The 15,241-nt window shown below is 48.4% G+C and overlaps 1 protein-coding gene across 3 annotated transcripts in view; it reads right to left on the reverse strand.

Annotated features, from left to right (window-relative positions):
• The window catches only part of COPS4 (COP9 signalosome subunit 4), a 187,321-nt gene that overhangs the window by 53,908 nt on the left and 118,172 nt on the right, over window positions 1–15,241 (reverse strand). For all 3 annotated transcript variants that reach the window (XM_085641192.1, XM_085641191.1, XM_085641193.1), the window contains exon 8: window positions 5,820–5,935. In XM_085641192.1, coding sequence (XP_085497318.1) covers window positions 5,820–5,935 — 116 coding nt within the window. The remainder of the gene's footprint in view (window positions 1–5,819; window positions 5,936–15,241) is intronic.

Raw genomic sequence — 15,241 nt, forward strand, 5'->3', positions numbered from 1 at the left:
AAGAAGAAATCCCTGAAGGAACGACTGGACAACAACGCCCATGACAGCAAGGAGCTCTTCAGCATCGTCAAGGAGTTCTCCAACCCCAGCACCGGAAGGAACGACATCGCCCCTTCACAGGACCTCTGCGACTCCCTCGCCTCGTACTTCCACCGCAAGATTGCCGATATCCACGAGAGTTTCGGGACTCCGCCCCCATCGGTAGAACCTCCGCACACCACCGTCACTCTCCAGACTTGGACCAAGGTGACTCCCGAGGACACTGCCCGCATGATGAACACCATCCACTCCGGCTCTCCAACGGACCCGTGCCCCCACCAGGTCTTCAACAAAGCAGCCTCCACCATCGCACCCCACCTCAGACATCATCAACATCTCCTTCGACACAGCCACCTTCCCGGAGAGCTGGAAGCACGCCGAGCTCAGCGCAATGCTGAAGAAACCAACAGCGGACGCAACCGACCTCAAGAATTTACGCCCAATCTCGCTCCTTCCTTTCCCTGCCATAGTCGCCGAGAAGATCGTCAACAAGCAACTGTCCACCTTCCTCGAGACAAACGGATCCCTCGACCCATCACAATCCGGCTTCAGAGCCAACCACAGCACTGAGACCGCCCTCATCGCAGCCACCGACGACATCCGGGCTCTACTCGACAACGGGGAAACTACGCCCCTCATCCTCCTGGACCTCTCCGCAGCATTTGACACTGTCTGCCACCGCACCCTAGTCCAACGCCTCAACAACACAGGTATCCAAGGGAAGGCCCTGGAATGGATCACCTCGTACCTCGCCGGCAGAACACTGAGAGTACGCCTCCCTCCGTTCCGATCTGAGGCCACCGAAGTCATCTGCGGCGTCCCGCAAGGATCGTCACTCAGCCCCACCCTCTTCAACGTCTACATGAAACCCCTCGCGGCCATCGCACGCCAACACAACCTCAACATCATCTCCTACGCCAATGACACCCAGCTGATCCTCTCACTCACCAGAGACTCTGACAACGCCAGGACTAACCTGCACGAAGGGATGAAAGACGTCGCCGAGTGGATGAACTTGAGCCGCCTGAAACTGAACACGGACAAGACAGAAGTCCTCATCCTTGAACCATCACCCTCCGCATGGGACGACTCCTGGTGGCCCCCAGCCCTAGGCACCGCACCAAAGCCAACGGACCACGCACGCAACCTGGGCTTCATCCTGGACTCTTCCCTATCGATGACCAGACAAGTCAACGCCGTCTCCTCATCCTGCTTCCACACCCTCCGCATGCTCCGCAATATCTTCCGATGGATCCTGACCGAGACCAGGAAGATGGTCTAGACTACGGAACCACCCTCTACGCCGGAACAACAGCCAAGCTTCAGAAAAGACTTCAGCGCATCCAGAACGCCTCCGCCCGACTCATCCTAGACGTCCCCCGACGCAGCCACATCTCGAGCCACCTGAGACCTCCACTGGTTCCCTGTCAACAAGAGGATCACGTTCAGACTCCTCACCCACGCACACAAATCTCTCCACGACCTGGGCCCAAGATACCTCAACAACCGCCTCGCCTTCTACGCGCCCACTCGCCAGCTACGATCCGCGCGCCTCGCCCTCGCCGCCGTCCCTCGCATCCAGAGAGCCACCTCCGGAGGAAGATCCTTCTCCTACCTGGCGGCTAAGACATGGAACTCTCTGCCCATCCACCTTCGGCTGACCCAGGACCACCTCGCCTTCAGGAAACAGCTCAAGACCTGGCTGTTCGAGCAGTAGCAGACCCCCTTCCCCAAGCGCCTTGAGACCCTTCCGGGTGAGTAGTGCACAATATAAAAATGCCTTGATTGATTGATTGATTGATTGTCCATAGGATAAGTGCCCTCTATATCAACATCTCCAGCATCCACATTAGAGTGTGTGGGTGAGAATGACTGGGGGCCTGTGTCACAATATGGAAGTTGTTCCACTAGAACTGGTGATGTGGGTCTTTTTCTCTTCAATGGAAGCTTGTAGGGCTCCATTGGTGCCTGTCACTATTTTCCGTTTGTATATGGAAAGTCTACCAGTATTGGCGTCGATAAAGTGCCTGGGATCCTCATCGTCGCGAGGTATTGCAACCACTCTCTTTTCTGTTGGAATGTCTGTCGGTGCCTTGACAATTTTCTTCGGGTCGATAGGTTCTGGTGGGTCGAGACCCCTCTTGGCGTCGAACATTTTTGGTCGCACCGCTGGTGGGAGTCCAAACTTGATGTGCGTCGACGCGATGTGCGTCGACGCGATGTGAACCGCGCTGACCTCTGTATTTTTCTGTGCTTCTCCCCGAAATCCTTGTAGCTAAGCTGCCAGTGTCCCTTATTCTCGTTGTCTCTGTCCCAAGGCCCTCACGACTATTTCATTTCTTCTGCGCTGTTTTTAAAGTTAATAAGACGTCATTAACCTTCATCCTGATTGATTCACGACGTTCAGCGACTTCCTGAGACATTAGAACCCCAGAGGAGGATTTAAACAGCTACCTATAATTCTACCTTAGAGGTTCTGCTTACTTTTACGGACTGCTAATTTATCAATTACATGTCATTATTACAACTCCATGTCATCGGGTGGTTACTGTGTTCATTTCCATGGCGACGAGCTGGGGGTTGGGACCTATTGGTACTCATGCAGGGAATTAGGAGCTGGAGGCAGTGCAGACAACAAGACCTTCCTTGAGGCATTCTGCAGGACATGAACAGTTAAAATTAGACAACACAGGGGTGAGCTTTGTGACGGTTTGTAAACTTGCTTTCTAGCTATGGCACCCCAGACATCCTTACGTCAGTCATCTCTCTAGTCCTCATCGTGATATTCAGTCAATAGGTTGTAATTTCAGTTTAGACTACCCAGTGGTTAGTCAAGGTGCCTCCTAGGTGGGTTATAATGCAATCCATAATTTTAATGCCATAAATCAGGTTTACATTTAATTTACCAAAGGCCCACCTCATGACTGACTGTAGGGTCTTTACTGTGGCTGCAGCCAGGCACTGGAATATTCTGCCATTTTCTGTCCTCTCTTAGTCTAGATAACCTGATGTCATTTCGTAAAATGTTAAAAAGATGACACCAGTGCCAAGAAACCCTATTATGGTGACCGCTGTGCTCTACAAAATATAACAAGCATTGGCATAGCCAATAGGTCCGCTTTTGGGACCTTAGAAGTATTTAGTTATGCAGCACAATATCCTTGGTGCAACAACGTCAACTGTTGCATGGCTAAACACTTATAAGGTCCCAAAGGCGAGACCTATTGGCTATGCCAATGCTTGTTTAGAAATGAGGTGGGCTCTGAGGGTTTACAACCAATGGTGTCTTTCAACTTTAACCCAGGAGGTCCTTTTTGTTTCCTCTAACCCATCTCATCAGTTTATTTATAGAGTTTTATATAGTGCGAACATAACCCATTGGTATCAGAGCGCTTCACAGTTACAGGTCATAAATAGCTTTCAGTACAAGTATAGCAGTAGTATACATATATTTCCAATGCGTACCTTTTGCATCGGTTTCGACAATAACAAGAGTAGGATCCATTAATTGTAGTAATGTACAGCCTAGGTGCCTTCGTAGCAATCTTGGAAGATTATCCTTACATATGTTACTGTCATGTTGAGGCAGACTCCTATATCAGATCTAACTGGCACTAACTCTTCTCCAACTCCATTTAACTTGGCCTGCCTATGTTCCTGCTCAAACGTCTTCAAATAGTACAGAACCAGGCAGCTAGACTAATATTTAAGCAACCTAAATGGCATTCTGCCAGCCCCTTACTGGCTAAACTACACTGGCTCCCAATTGCACAACGTGCAGCTTTTAAGACCGGCTGTCTACTGTTTAAAGCTCTGCACAGTAGGAGCCCCAAATTCCTCAGCAGTAGGATTGTGAAATACATCCCACGTCGCAATTTACGGTCTGGCAACCTCATGCTGCTTGCTACCCCGACCATCAAACTCAAACGCCAGGGGGGCGCAGGTTTTCGTACCTTGCACCTGGCTTCTGGAACTTGCTGCCCCTGGACATCAGAGCGCAGGAAAATTTGATGGGTTTTAGAAAGGCCCTCAAAACATGGCTGTTTGCGTTCTCATACAACTAGCCCGCTCGCCGCGTCACTTTGCAACAATTAGCGCCATGAAACCTTCTGGTGACCGTGCGCTCTATACATTTCTTTTAACATAATATAACATAACAAGGTGTCTTTGTGATCTTTCTTGGGCAGGATGCATCCATAACTGAGAGGACAAGGCAGCACCTAGCATCTGATCACAATGCTAATGATGATCATTTGTTGTTTAGGGTAGGAAATTACTCATTAGGAAGATCTTCGCTTCCCTCTTGAAGGTTGACGTGTTTGGAATCTTTCTTATGTTTGGAGAGAGTGAGTTCCAGATTCTGGGGGCAGCTCCGGAGAATGCTCCGTCATAAGTTTTCTTCTTCTGAAAAATGGTAGGTTTCAGCAACAGGTCTTTGGCACTCAGGGATGGTCTGCCTCCAGAGGATAACTCAATTTTCTGGGCTAAGTACATTGGCGTTTTGTAGTGGAGCGCTTTGTGGGTAATACATGCCAGTTTAAGCTGAATTCTCTCTTCATATGGTAGCCAGTTTAACGCCTTCAAGTGTGGAGAAATGTGGTCGTATTTTCTTGAACCTGTAATGAGTCTTGCGGTCGCATTGAGACAGACTTTTAGTGGTGCTGTTGAGATCTTAGGTAGTCCTGTTAATGTTGTACAACCATATTCAATCCTTGATATGACTAACGATTGAACTGTCAATTTGAGGTCTGACGTAGTAATGAGTGGTTTCACTTTTCTAAGGTAGTACAGGTGAAAACGGGCACTTTGCTATTGATTTGATGTGTGCTTTCATGTCTAGGTTCTTATCTAGCGGGGTAGCCTTCAAGGACTCTCAATAAGATATTTTCGACTCAGCTCAGTTGTACTCCTGAGGTGGATGCCCAAGTGTCTGCTGGGCGACTGAGACTTGACCTTCCTGAGATGTTCCCAAGTCCGAAAGGACCTGCTTAACGTTAAGCAAGTATTGAGACTGGTGTAACTGGGAGACGAGAGGAACAGTGGCGATTGGACTGCCACTTGCCTCCACTGCTGCACTTTGGGAGATCAAGTCTTGAAGGCAGAGATGAGCCCTGATGCACATGAATACCTGGGTGGGCCCAGGAACACCCATCAAACATCTTCGGCATCCTCAGCATCCTGCACCTCTTCCTGGCTGGACTGCGATAAAGGAGAAAAGTGCACCAAGGTCCTTGAGACTGCTGAACAAGGCAGGAACTGACGACTGTATTTCCAAAGAGAACTACAGTGATTTACGTACCAATGAAAATCCACATCTCTGGTTTCCCGCAACAGATTCTCATTGTTTTAGTGTGTATTTAAAGATACAAAAAAAAAATTTTTTTTATAAGTAGTTGTTGGACTTTGTGTTTCTTTCTTACTGACTGTTTGGATACTTCTAAATGCTTTACACCTGTTCCTTTGACTAAGCCAGACTGCTCTATGCCAAAGCTAACCAGGACTGAACTAAGGGTTCTGTTAAAGAACCTAATTGGACCTCATAGAGACATGACATTATTAAATGGTGAATGTCTCACAACCACACAATAGTCCACTTTCCTTCAGTTATAAAAAAAATAAGGTTTCCATAATAAAGAATTACCTTTTTATTAGGATTGGAGGGTCACAAGAATGATACACCTGCTTTACATTTTGCAGTTGAAGCATTAGCTTATATTTCATTCATATTTCTTCCTCCTCACACTGCCCCAATTTCTTAAATGTAAGAAACAAATTAACACCTTAGCTGCCGGGATCTCCAATAGTGCACCAAGTTCTTCAAAGGTTATGTTGTTATACAGCTTGCTAGCAGACAGCAAGTTATGCTCGATCACCGCTCGATCCAAGATACTTGACCCTGGGGAACAGAAAAATTAACCATCACTCACAAGTTTACTTTGTAACGTGAACGATAAGTGATTAGGAGCACACACTACTCAGCAAATTAAAAAGATCAACTTGTTTCAAAGTGAGTTAGTCCTACTTTTTAATATCAAAATACTGGATAAAATATGAAAGGTAAATATTAATAAAAGCAAAAAATCATACAATCAAACAGCTAAATTGTAGATACACTCCTTAAATCCATCTGAACATAATTTAAAATGCTTTGAGTAGGCCAGCTCTCCAATGACAAAATAGAGTATCTCGAAACGGATGTAGTTTTTCCACAAAGCAACAGAGTTGGCAAAAGACAAGTATCTGTAACACAATGGCTTCACACTAAAAGGATCACAATAGAGGTACAATTTTTGCACCACTGCATGTGGAAGCCAAGGATACGGGCAAATACCAGAGTTCAAGTGTGTCAATATTTAGACATGAACAATGACAGTACTTAACACATTAGCTATCCATGTGAAAACTCCCATTCTTTACTCGGAGACCTTTTTTGCAGACATGAACAATTAGAGGTTTTATCTGGGATGTATCGCGGATAACCAAGTTACTTCTTTTGGGCACTGGACTCTCAGCAAGTCCAGGCTTACTCGTGGAGAGCAGAGGATAGATGCTCAGATTCAGCAGGACAGTAAATACATTTGAAAAATACTAATAACGAGTCAGTGTTTTACTTAAAAAGAAAAAAGTACTTTATTTAAAATAGATGAGCATTGCTTTCACATAAACCTGAACTTTGCAGAAAGTACTGGGGTGAGATATGACCACAAATGCTTTAAGTGCCTTAATAAATTAATTTATGGTCCCAGACTCAAGCTGGATTTAGGTAGGTCCATGAATATTTGGAAGCACTCGAGTCTCTAGTTTTAGTAATTTGTGGGCTGGTTGGTAATGGATATAAAGGCAAGGACTTTTAACCTAACTATGGTCCTGACCCAACTATGGGTACCACACAGTGGTACCAATCCTGGACTAAAAGTGCCATGCCTAAAATGGATGCCATAACCAGAATAAAAAGGTGTTATCACAAAAAGAATGTCCCAAAAAGCAAACTTCCCACAGAAATACGACCCCACCAAGGAAATTCTCTAGTGCTCCTGGTAGTGATGTCCTGGTGACCTGCTACTTCACCATTAACATTCATTTAGGGACAGAATCTATAAAGCCAAAGTTGGTTTATGTCCATTATCAGTTTAGGAATCAACTGGTAGGACTGGTTTGCACACGGCCAGATGACCTAAGGAGTCACCACTCACTAAGTTGGTCCCATGATTCCTTTTCTTAAGGGCCTGTATGTTAATGGTCAGTCCTTATCTAGTATTTCCATTGAAGGAAGCAATCGTAGGAGGCACTGGCCCAATCATGTCTTACCTGTTTAAGACTAAGTGCTGACCATGTCTGGAAATAAAGCCATCACTGAAATTAAAGTGCTAGGAAGATCAGAACAAAAGTTACTTACCTGTAAACTGTGCTTCTCCAGTATTGGTGTCTTTCATAGATTAACATGCTTGAATATTCCCCGTCGTCGAAGTGGGAGTCCCACGGTACATAATATAGCAATATAGTAATAACATAAGCCTAATAAGCATAAAAGAAAGAAAAACCATAGAGTTTTCATAGATAGACAACTTGTCACCTCTATAACATATCACTGTCGTTATGTTCTAGGACAAATCCAGCCAATCAGGTGTCCACACCCTCTAGAACCCTCTCCCCAGAGACTCAGGCTCTCAGATTTTCGTAGCACAAGAGTGACATATAGTCAAATACATAATAGAGCCTCTGAGGGGGGGTGGGTGGGTCGCATGTGAATCTATGAAAGACACCAATACTGGAGGAGAACCACAGTTTACAGGTAAGTAACTTTTTTTTTTCTCCAGTATTGGGGTGTCTTTGATAGATTCACATGCTTGAATAAGAGTAGTGAGCAGTGAAGCAGAATAATACAAGGTACATAAGCATCAAAACAATAGCATATACAGTGCAAAAGACTATATGCATATAACTATACATATATATATAAATATATACATAAATTAATAACGAAAAGTTTCTTACCTGTCGGTGTAGTTTTGCAGCTTGAAGATCTTTCTGGATTCACTATGCTGTGCATTATTCCGCGATCTTGTGGTTGGGTCCGGATTCGTAGTCTTTTCTTTGTTTTTTTTTTTTTTTTTTGTAGCCCAGGTGGGCGTCGACGTCCACCATTTGGTGCACCTCCCGTGACGTCGTCGTGCTTCCTGCGGAAGTCCCACCTTTGGGGCGCCATCTTCGGGTTCTTTTTTCCCTGTTTTTTTTTTTTTTTTTTAACCCTAGGCGATTAATCCTTTTGTCCATATTTCTGTACGTATCCACTTTTTTGATCCTATCCATTTCACCCCCTCTTCCTCCAGCCTCATCTTCCTGGCGGAGGTGGGTGGGTTCGCTAGTGAATCCAGAAAGATCTTCAAGCTGCAAAACTACACCGACAGGTAAGAAACTTTTCGTTTTGCAGCGTGAATCTTTCTGGATTCACTATGCTGTGCATAGATTTTGTAGCGGTTTTCCTATTTTTGTGGTGGCTGGGTGGAAGATGATCGCTGGTCGTTGAAAATGTGTTGTAGCACCTTCTGTCCGACCTGTGCTTCCTTATTCATTTGAATGTCCACGCAGTAGTGCTTTGTGAACGTGTGCACAGATGCCCAAGTTGCTGCGAGACAAATGTCTTGGATGGGCGTGTTTGCCAGGAAGGCAACTGTGGCCCCCTTCTTCCTTGTGGAGTGAGCTTGTGGCCCCTCCGTTAGCTCCTGTCCAGCCTGTTTGTGACAGAATTGGATAGTGAGGGCAATCCACCTAGCGATGGTGCCCTTGGTCACTGGTCTACCCATGAAGCTAGTAGCAAAGGACACAAACAGCTGCTTCGACTTCCTGAGTTCTTTGGTTCTTTCAATGTAGTGCATCACCGCTCTTCTGGCATCGAGGGTGTGCAGGGCCTTTTCTGCATTTGTAGTCGGGTTTTGGAAGAAACTCGGTATCTGTATACTCTGATTCATGTGAAACGCCGACACTACCTTGGGCATGAAGTGTGGGTCCGTCCTCAGGACTACCCTGTCCTTGTGAATTTGAATGTAGGGCTCCTGTAGCGTTAGTGCTTGAAGCTCGCTCACTCTGCGTAGTGAGGTTATGGCCACTAGAAAGGCAGTCTTCATCGTCAACATTTGTAGATTGGCCTTGTGAATGGGTTCAAACGGCGCCTTCATGAGCTCCGTCAGAACCACGTTTAAATTCCATGCCGGCGGCGGCAACCTTTTCGGGGGTGCCATTCTTTTGGCTCCCTCCATGAATCTCTTCACCACCTGCGAGCTGAAGAAACTTCCACCCTTCTCACCTCTGGTGTAGGCAACGATCGCTGCTAGGTGCACCCTTAGGGAGCTCGAGCAGAGGTTACTCTTTAGAAGGTGTGTGAGGTACCTCAGCACCGTTGAGTCTCTTGTCATTCTGTTGTGCAGGCCCTTCTTCCTGCACCACACCGTGAATCTCTTCCACTTTGCGCTGTAGCACTTTCTTGTAGTAGGTTTCCTTGCCTCCCGTAGCACTCGCATAGTGCTCTGAGGTAACCTTAGGTGTGCGAACTCTAGGTCTTCAGGAGCCATGCTGCTAGGTTGAGGGTCTCTGGCTCTGGGTGCAGGACCTCCCCGTTTTGCATTGAGAGCAGGTCTTTTCTTCGCTCGAACCTGTACGGATTGCCTTGCGCCATTTCTTGAATCTGTGAGAACCATGTCTGCCTCGCCCACTGTGGGGCCACCAGGATCAGAGTCATGTTGCTGGTTCTGCACTTGTCGAGCACTCTGTGCAACAGGGGTATCGGTGGAAAGGCGTAGGCAAATGTCCTCGACCAGCTTATCCATAGGGCATTTCCCTTGGATTGCTGATCTGGTTGCCTGGACGCGAAGCTTTGGCATTTTGCATTGTGGCGTGTTGCAAAAAGGTCTATTGTGGGAGTCCCCCATCTCCGGAAGAGTTTCTCCGTTTCCTGGCCATTGAGCTCCCACTCGTGCGATGCTGAGGTCTGCCTGCTCAGCCAGTCTGCCTCCACATTGTCCTTCCCCGGTAGGTGAATTGCCCGTAGATCTATCCTGAGAGGAATGGCCCATCTCCAAATCTCCTGAGCTAGGGATGAGAGGGGAAACGACTGTGTCCCCCCTTGTTTGTTGATGTAGAACATCGCCGTGGTGTTGTCTGTCTGCACCAACACCCTCTGCCCGCACAGGTGTCTCTGGAATGCCTTCAGGGCTAGCAGTATTGTTTTCAACTCGAGGTAGTTGATGTGGCGGACCGCGTCTGCCGGAGCCCATAGACCCCTCACTCTGAGGTTGTCCATGTGCGCTCCCCATCCCATCTGCGATGCGTCCGTGGTAATGGTCACTGTTGGGCTTGGTGGTGTCAGGCTTCTCCCTGTTGTTATGTTGTCTCTGTTCCACCAAGTTATCTCCTCCTGCACTGCGTGCGTAACAACCACTAGATCCTCCCAACTTCCGTTTGCTTGTGACCATTGCTGTTGCAGCCATTCCTGGAATGGTCTCATGTGCAGGCGTACATTCGGCACCAGCTGGATACAGGACGCCATCATCCCCATCATCTTGCTCACCGCCCTCACTGTCAGAGCTCGCCCCTTCTGGTAGAGCTGCGTCTCCTTCAGTAGGGCATCTGTCCTCCTGTCGCTGGGCACTACTGTACTGTTGAGGGAGTTGATCTGTGCCCCCAGGAAAATCTTTACCTGCTCCGGTTCCAGCGATGATTTTCCCCAGTGGATGGAAAATCCCAGATTTGTGAGGGTGTCCGTTACGCGTTTTGCGTGCCTCTCGCACTTCTCGCGTGAGTTTGCCTTGACCAGCCAGTCGTCCAAGTAGGGGTATACGTGTATGCCCTGCTTTCGTAGGTGTGCCGCTACCGCCGACAGGCATTTTGTAAAGACCCTTGGCGCTGATTTTAATCCGAAGGCCAGGGTTGTGAACTGGTAGTGTTCCTGTTCGATGTTGAATCTTAGAAGGCCCTTGTGCCTTCTGTTTATTGGGATGTGAAGGTAGGCATCCTTGAGGTCCACGGTGACCATGAAGTCCCCTTCTCTTATCTGTGGCAGTACCTCCTGCAGTGAAGTCATTTTGAACCTTTGTGTTTTGACGAACTTGTTTAGGTACCGGAGGTCCAGTATGGGTCTGAGGTCTCCGTCTACCTTCGGAACCACGAAGTAGTTTGAGTAGACCCCTTTGTTGCGTTCCCTGAACGGCACTGTCTCTATGGCTCCCTTTTGCAGGAGTTTCCTTGTTTCTTCTCTGAGTATTGCCAGTTCTTGGGCCGATCTCTGTCTTTCCTTCGGCTTTCTGTTTGGAGGTCTTTTCTCCAAGTCTACGCAGTATCCGTACTGCACGATGTTCCGTATCCACTTGTCTGTGGTTATGCGCCGCCACTCCTGAAGGTAGAACCTCAGCCTTCCGCCTACCGGTGACGTATGCTCGTAGGCTCTTGGATCTTCTCTTCCCCCTGATGACACCTTTTTGCGCCTCACCCTTGGGGGCCTGACGAGGGTGGGCGTCTTCTTGCGTGCTGAGTCACTTCGAGGAGGGCTGATCGCCCCCTCTCCTCCTTTGGCCACGTCCGTTCCCTCTCCCTCGAAAGGACTGGCCCCGAGGTTGATATTGCCAGCTTTGCTTCTGCTGACTTTGTCCGTGACCTTCGCCCTGCTGACCTTGTTGGAACGCCTGGTGCGACGTCCCCTGTTGGCTTCCACCCCTACCGTAGGGTCTCCTCGAGGGATTTCCTCGTCTCATTCCCCTCAGCTGCAGGGCCCCCATGGACCTCGCTGTCTCGTTCTCCTTCTTGAGCTGGGTGAGCTTCTCGTCCACCGTTGCTCCGAACAGTGTCTCTCCGTTGAAGGGAGTGCCCAGGATGTTGTTCTGCACTTCCGGTTTGAATCCCGAGATTCTTAGCCATGCATGCCTCCTTTCTGTGACCCCTATGGCCATGAGTCTTGCTGAAGTCTCTGCCCCATCCAACGCCGTCTTTATACAGGAGTTGGCGATGTTCTTGCCTTCATCTACCAGGTGAGAGGCTCTCTGGCGGTATTCTTCGGGGAGGTGCTTTACTAGCTCCCCCATTTCATCCCAGTGTTGGTACTGGTGTCTATTTAGGAGTGCATTTGAATTCGCCATGCGCCAGTGCATTGCGGCGTTCCTCTCGACCTTTCTGCCTGTGAGGTCGATTCTCCTGCTCTCTTTATCTGGAGGTGGGCCCGAGGTTGCTGGCACGTTGGCCCTTCTCCTGGCCGTGGAGGCAATGATGGAGTCTGCGGTGACGCTACCCTTGATGTAAGGTGGGTCCAAGGAGGAGTGTTTATACTTTTTCTCTGTCCTGGGCGTGATCGACCGACAGGTGGCAGGCTCCTTGAAGGCTTCTCTCCCCTGGTTCATCACGCTTTGTAGCATGGGGAGGAACTGGCTCCTAGTCTGGATGGGGAGCAGTGTTTCGACGAGAAAATCTGCTTTCGGCCTCTCCTCGTCGAGCTTGACGCCGAAGGCCATTGCTGCGCTCTTCACCACCATATTGTACACCCCGATGTCGTCTGGTGGCGAAGGCCTCGAGGGGTACGTGTCCACGGCCTCCTCCGGGTTTTCGGTGTCGAGATCTTGCCATTCGACGTCGTTGCCGGTAGATGTCGCCGATTCGAAGAACGATTGTTGGTCTTCTTCCTCGGCTTCTTCCTCATAATAGGGCTCCTCTTCCTCTTCGAGGTCCCTTGTCAGCCCTTCGGCGTCGAACTCCTCCTCGACTTCGACGACGTCCGCCGCTGAAACCGTTGGAATCTTGAATTCCTTCATCCTGGCGTCGAACTCCTTCTTCCTTTGAAGGATGTTCTCCATTTCGGCCTCGAGCCGCCTCTTCTTTTTCTCCATTTCGGAGATACTTTCGGCGTCGACCGCGGGCCTTTTCGATGAAACTTGCGTCGACGTCGAACGCTCTTTCTGCGTCGATCGGCCCGTTTCATGGGATGATTTCGACGACCCTTGCCTTTTGGCGTCTTTCTGCGCCAGGGAGTCCTTTTGTAAGGATCCGCTGGGCCTTTTGTCCGAAGTTCCCCCTTTGGACGTCGAAGTTTTCGGCGCCGGGGCTCCCTTCGTGGACCTTGACTCAGTTTTTCTCGAGTCACCCTCGTGTTTGAGGTGTTTTTTGATTTGCGCTCGACGATTCTCTTACCTCGTCTTCTTTCTTCTTGTCGGTCTCTACGACCGTGAAGTTTTCGGCTGCCTCGGCGACGTTGTCCTCGTCGTCCGTGTCGAGGCCCAGCGCGTAGAGTGTCGGGGGTTTTCCTTGGCCCTCCATGTTGGCGTTGGCTCTCCTCTGCCTCTCTCTCACCCTGAGTGTCTTCGGCGCGAAGACTGAGCAGGCGTTGCAGTCGATACTCTGATGATCCACCGGTAGGCAGAGGTTGCAGACCGGATGCAGGTCTTTCTGCGCGAACTTGTGGTGGCAGTTTGGGCAGAACTTGAATGGCGTCTTGTCCATTTCGCTCAGGGTCTCTGAGCGTGCATTCTCCAAGGTTGTCGAAGAAAAAGGCTCGCTGGTCTTCTTTCTTCGCGTTCCTGTCGAAATCTGTTCTTTCCTGATGTCTTCTCTTGATTCTATCGATGAAACTCGCTTTTCTTCCTTCTTCCTCAGAGTGAACTTCTGGAGCTTCCCGATGACGATCCAGACCCAACGGCGGAAAAAAGAATCTGAAGATGGCGCCCCAAAGGTGGGACTTCCGCAGGAAGCACGACGACGTCACGGGAGGTGCACCAAATGGTGGACGTCGACGCCCACCTGGGCTACAAAAAAAAAAAAAAAAAAAACAAAGAAAAGACTACGAATCCGGACCCAACCACAAGATCGCGGAATAATGCACAGCATAGTGAATCCAGAAAGATTCACGCTGCAAAAATAAAAGTACCTTGTATACAGGAGGAGGGAAGCATCAGAGGCTCACCTTATTTAAAAAGATTACGAAGGACTGCTTGTCCCACTGCTGTATCCGTGTTATCTACAGCATCCAGACAGTAGTGTCTCGTAAAGGTGTGTCTGCTGGACCATGTCGCCGCTCTACAGATGGATTGAAGAGGGACTCCAGCAAAAAAAGCAGTAGAAGAAACCTTCCTGGTGGAGTGCGCTTTAACAGTAGCAGCGAGAGGTTTCCCTGCTTGTTGATGACAAAAGGCAATAGTAGAAGATATCCAACGTGCTATAGATTGTTCGGTGACAGGATGACCTCGTAGCATCCGTCCGTAGGCAACAAAGAGTTGGTCATTTTTACGAATAGCAGCAGTTCTCTGAAGATAAAATTTGAGGCATCGTTTGACATCCAAAGAATGAAGTGACTTTTCTGCAAAAGTTTGAGGATTTGGAAAAAATGTTTTTAAAACAACCGGCTCATTGAGGTTGAAATCAGATGGAACCTTAGGGATAAAGGCCGGATTGGTGCGAAGCAGGACAGAATCCTTAGTAAACTGAAGAAAAGGTGGGTTAATGGTAAATGCTTGCAAGTCACTGACCCGGCGTGAGGATGTAAGAGCCAGGAGGAGAGAAGACTTCCACGTGACACATTTGAGGCTGACCTTATGGATTGGCTCGAATGGCGATCTCATGAGCTGCGCCAATACCACGTTGAGATGCCAAGGAGGAGGAGGCCGACGTATCGGAGGAAACATTCGGAAAAGCCCTTTGAAGAATTGTTGCATTACTCTTGACGAGTAAAGGGAGTTAGAGCCATCTTGTCGGAATCGTGAGACTGCTGCTAAAAAGACTTTAAGGGTAGCGTATGAAAGACCTGATTTTGCTAGGTGCAAAAAGAAAGGTAAAAGTTGTTCCGGCTTGGAATGCATTGGATGAATATTGGCATCACTGCACCATGAACAAAATCGTTTCCATTTGAGTTTATGTTTTCACAGTAGAAGGAGCTCTAGCTTTTGCTAAGACTTCTCTGCAGTCCAAAGGGATGTCCAAATTCACAAATTCAAACTACTCAGGTTCCAAGCCGCCAAGTGTAGAGATGCAGGATCGGGATGACAAATTTGACCGTGTTCCATAGTCAAAAGATTCGGAAGAGGACGAAGCATGATCGGTTCGCACTGAGACAGGAGCAGCAGTTCCGTGAACCATATTTGTCGAGGCCATCGGGGGGCTACAAGGATGAGCCGACAGGGTTCTCTCCTCATTTTCCGTAGAACCTTGGGGACTAGAGGTATCGGTGGAAAGG

Source organism: Triturus cristatus, chromosome 2_2, assembly GCF_964204655.1.
Source record: "Triturus cristatus chromosome 2_2, aTriCri1.1, whole genome shotgun sequence".
NCBI classification, from domain to species: domain Eukaryota; kingdom Metazoa; phylum Chordata; class Amphibia; order Caudata; family Salamandridae; genus Triturus; species Triturus cristatus.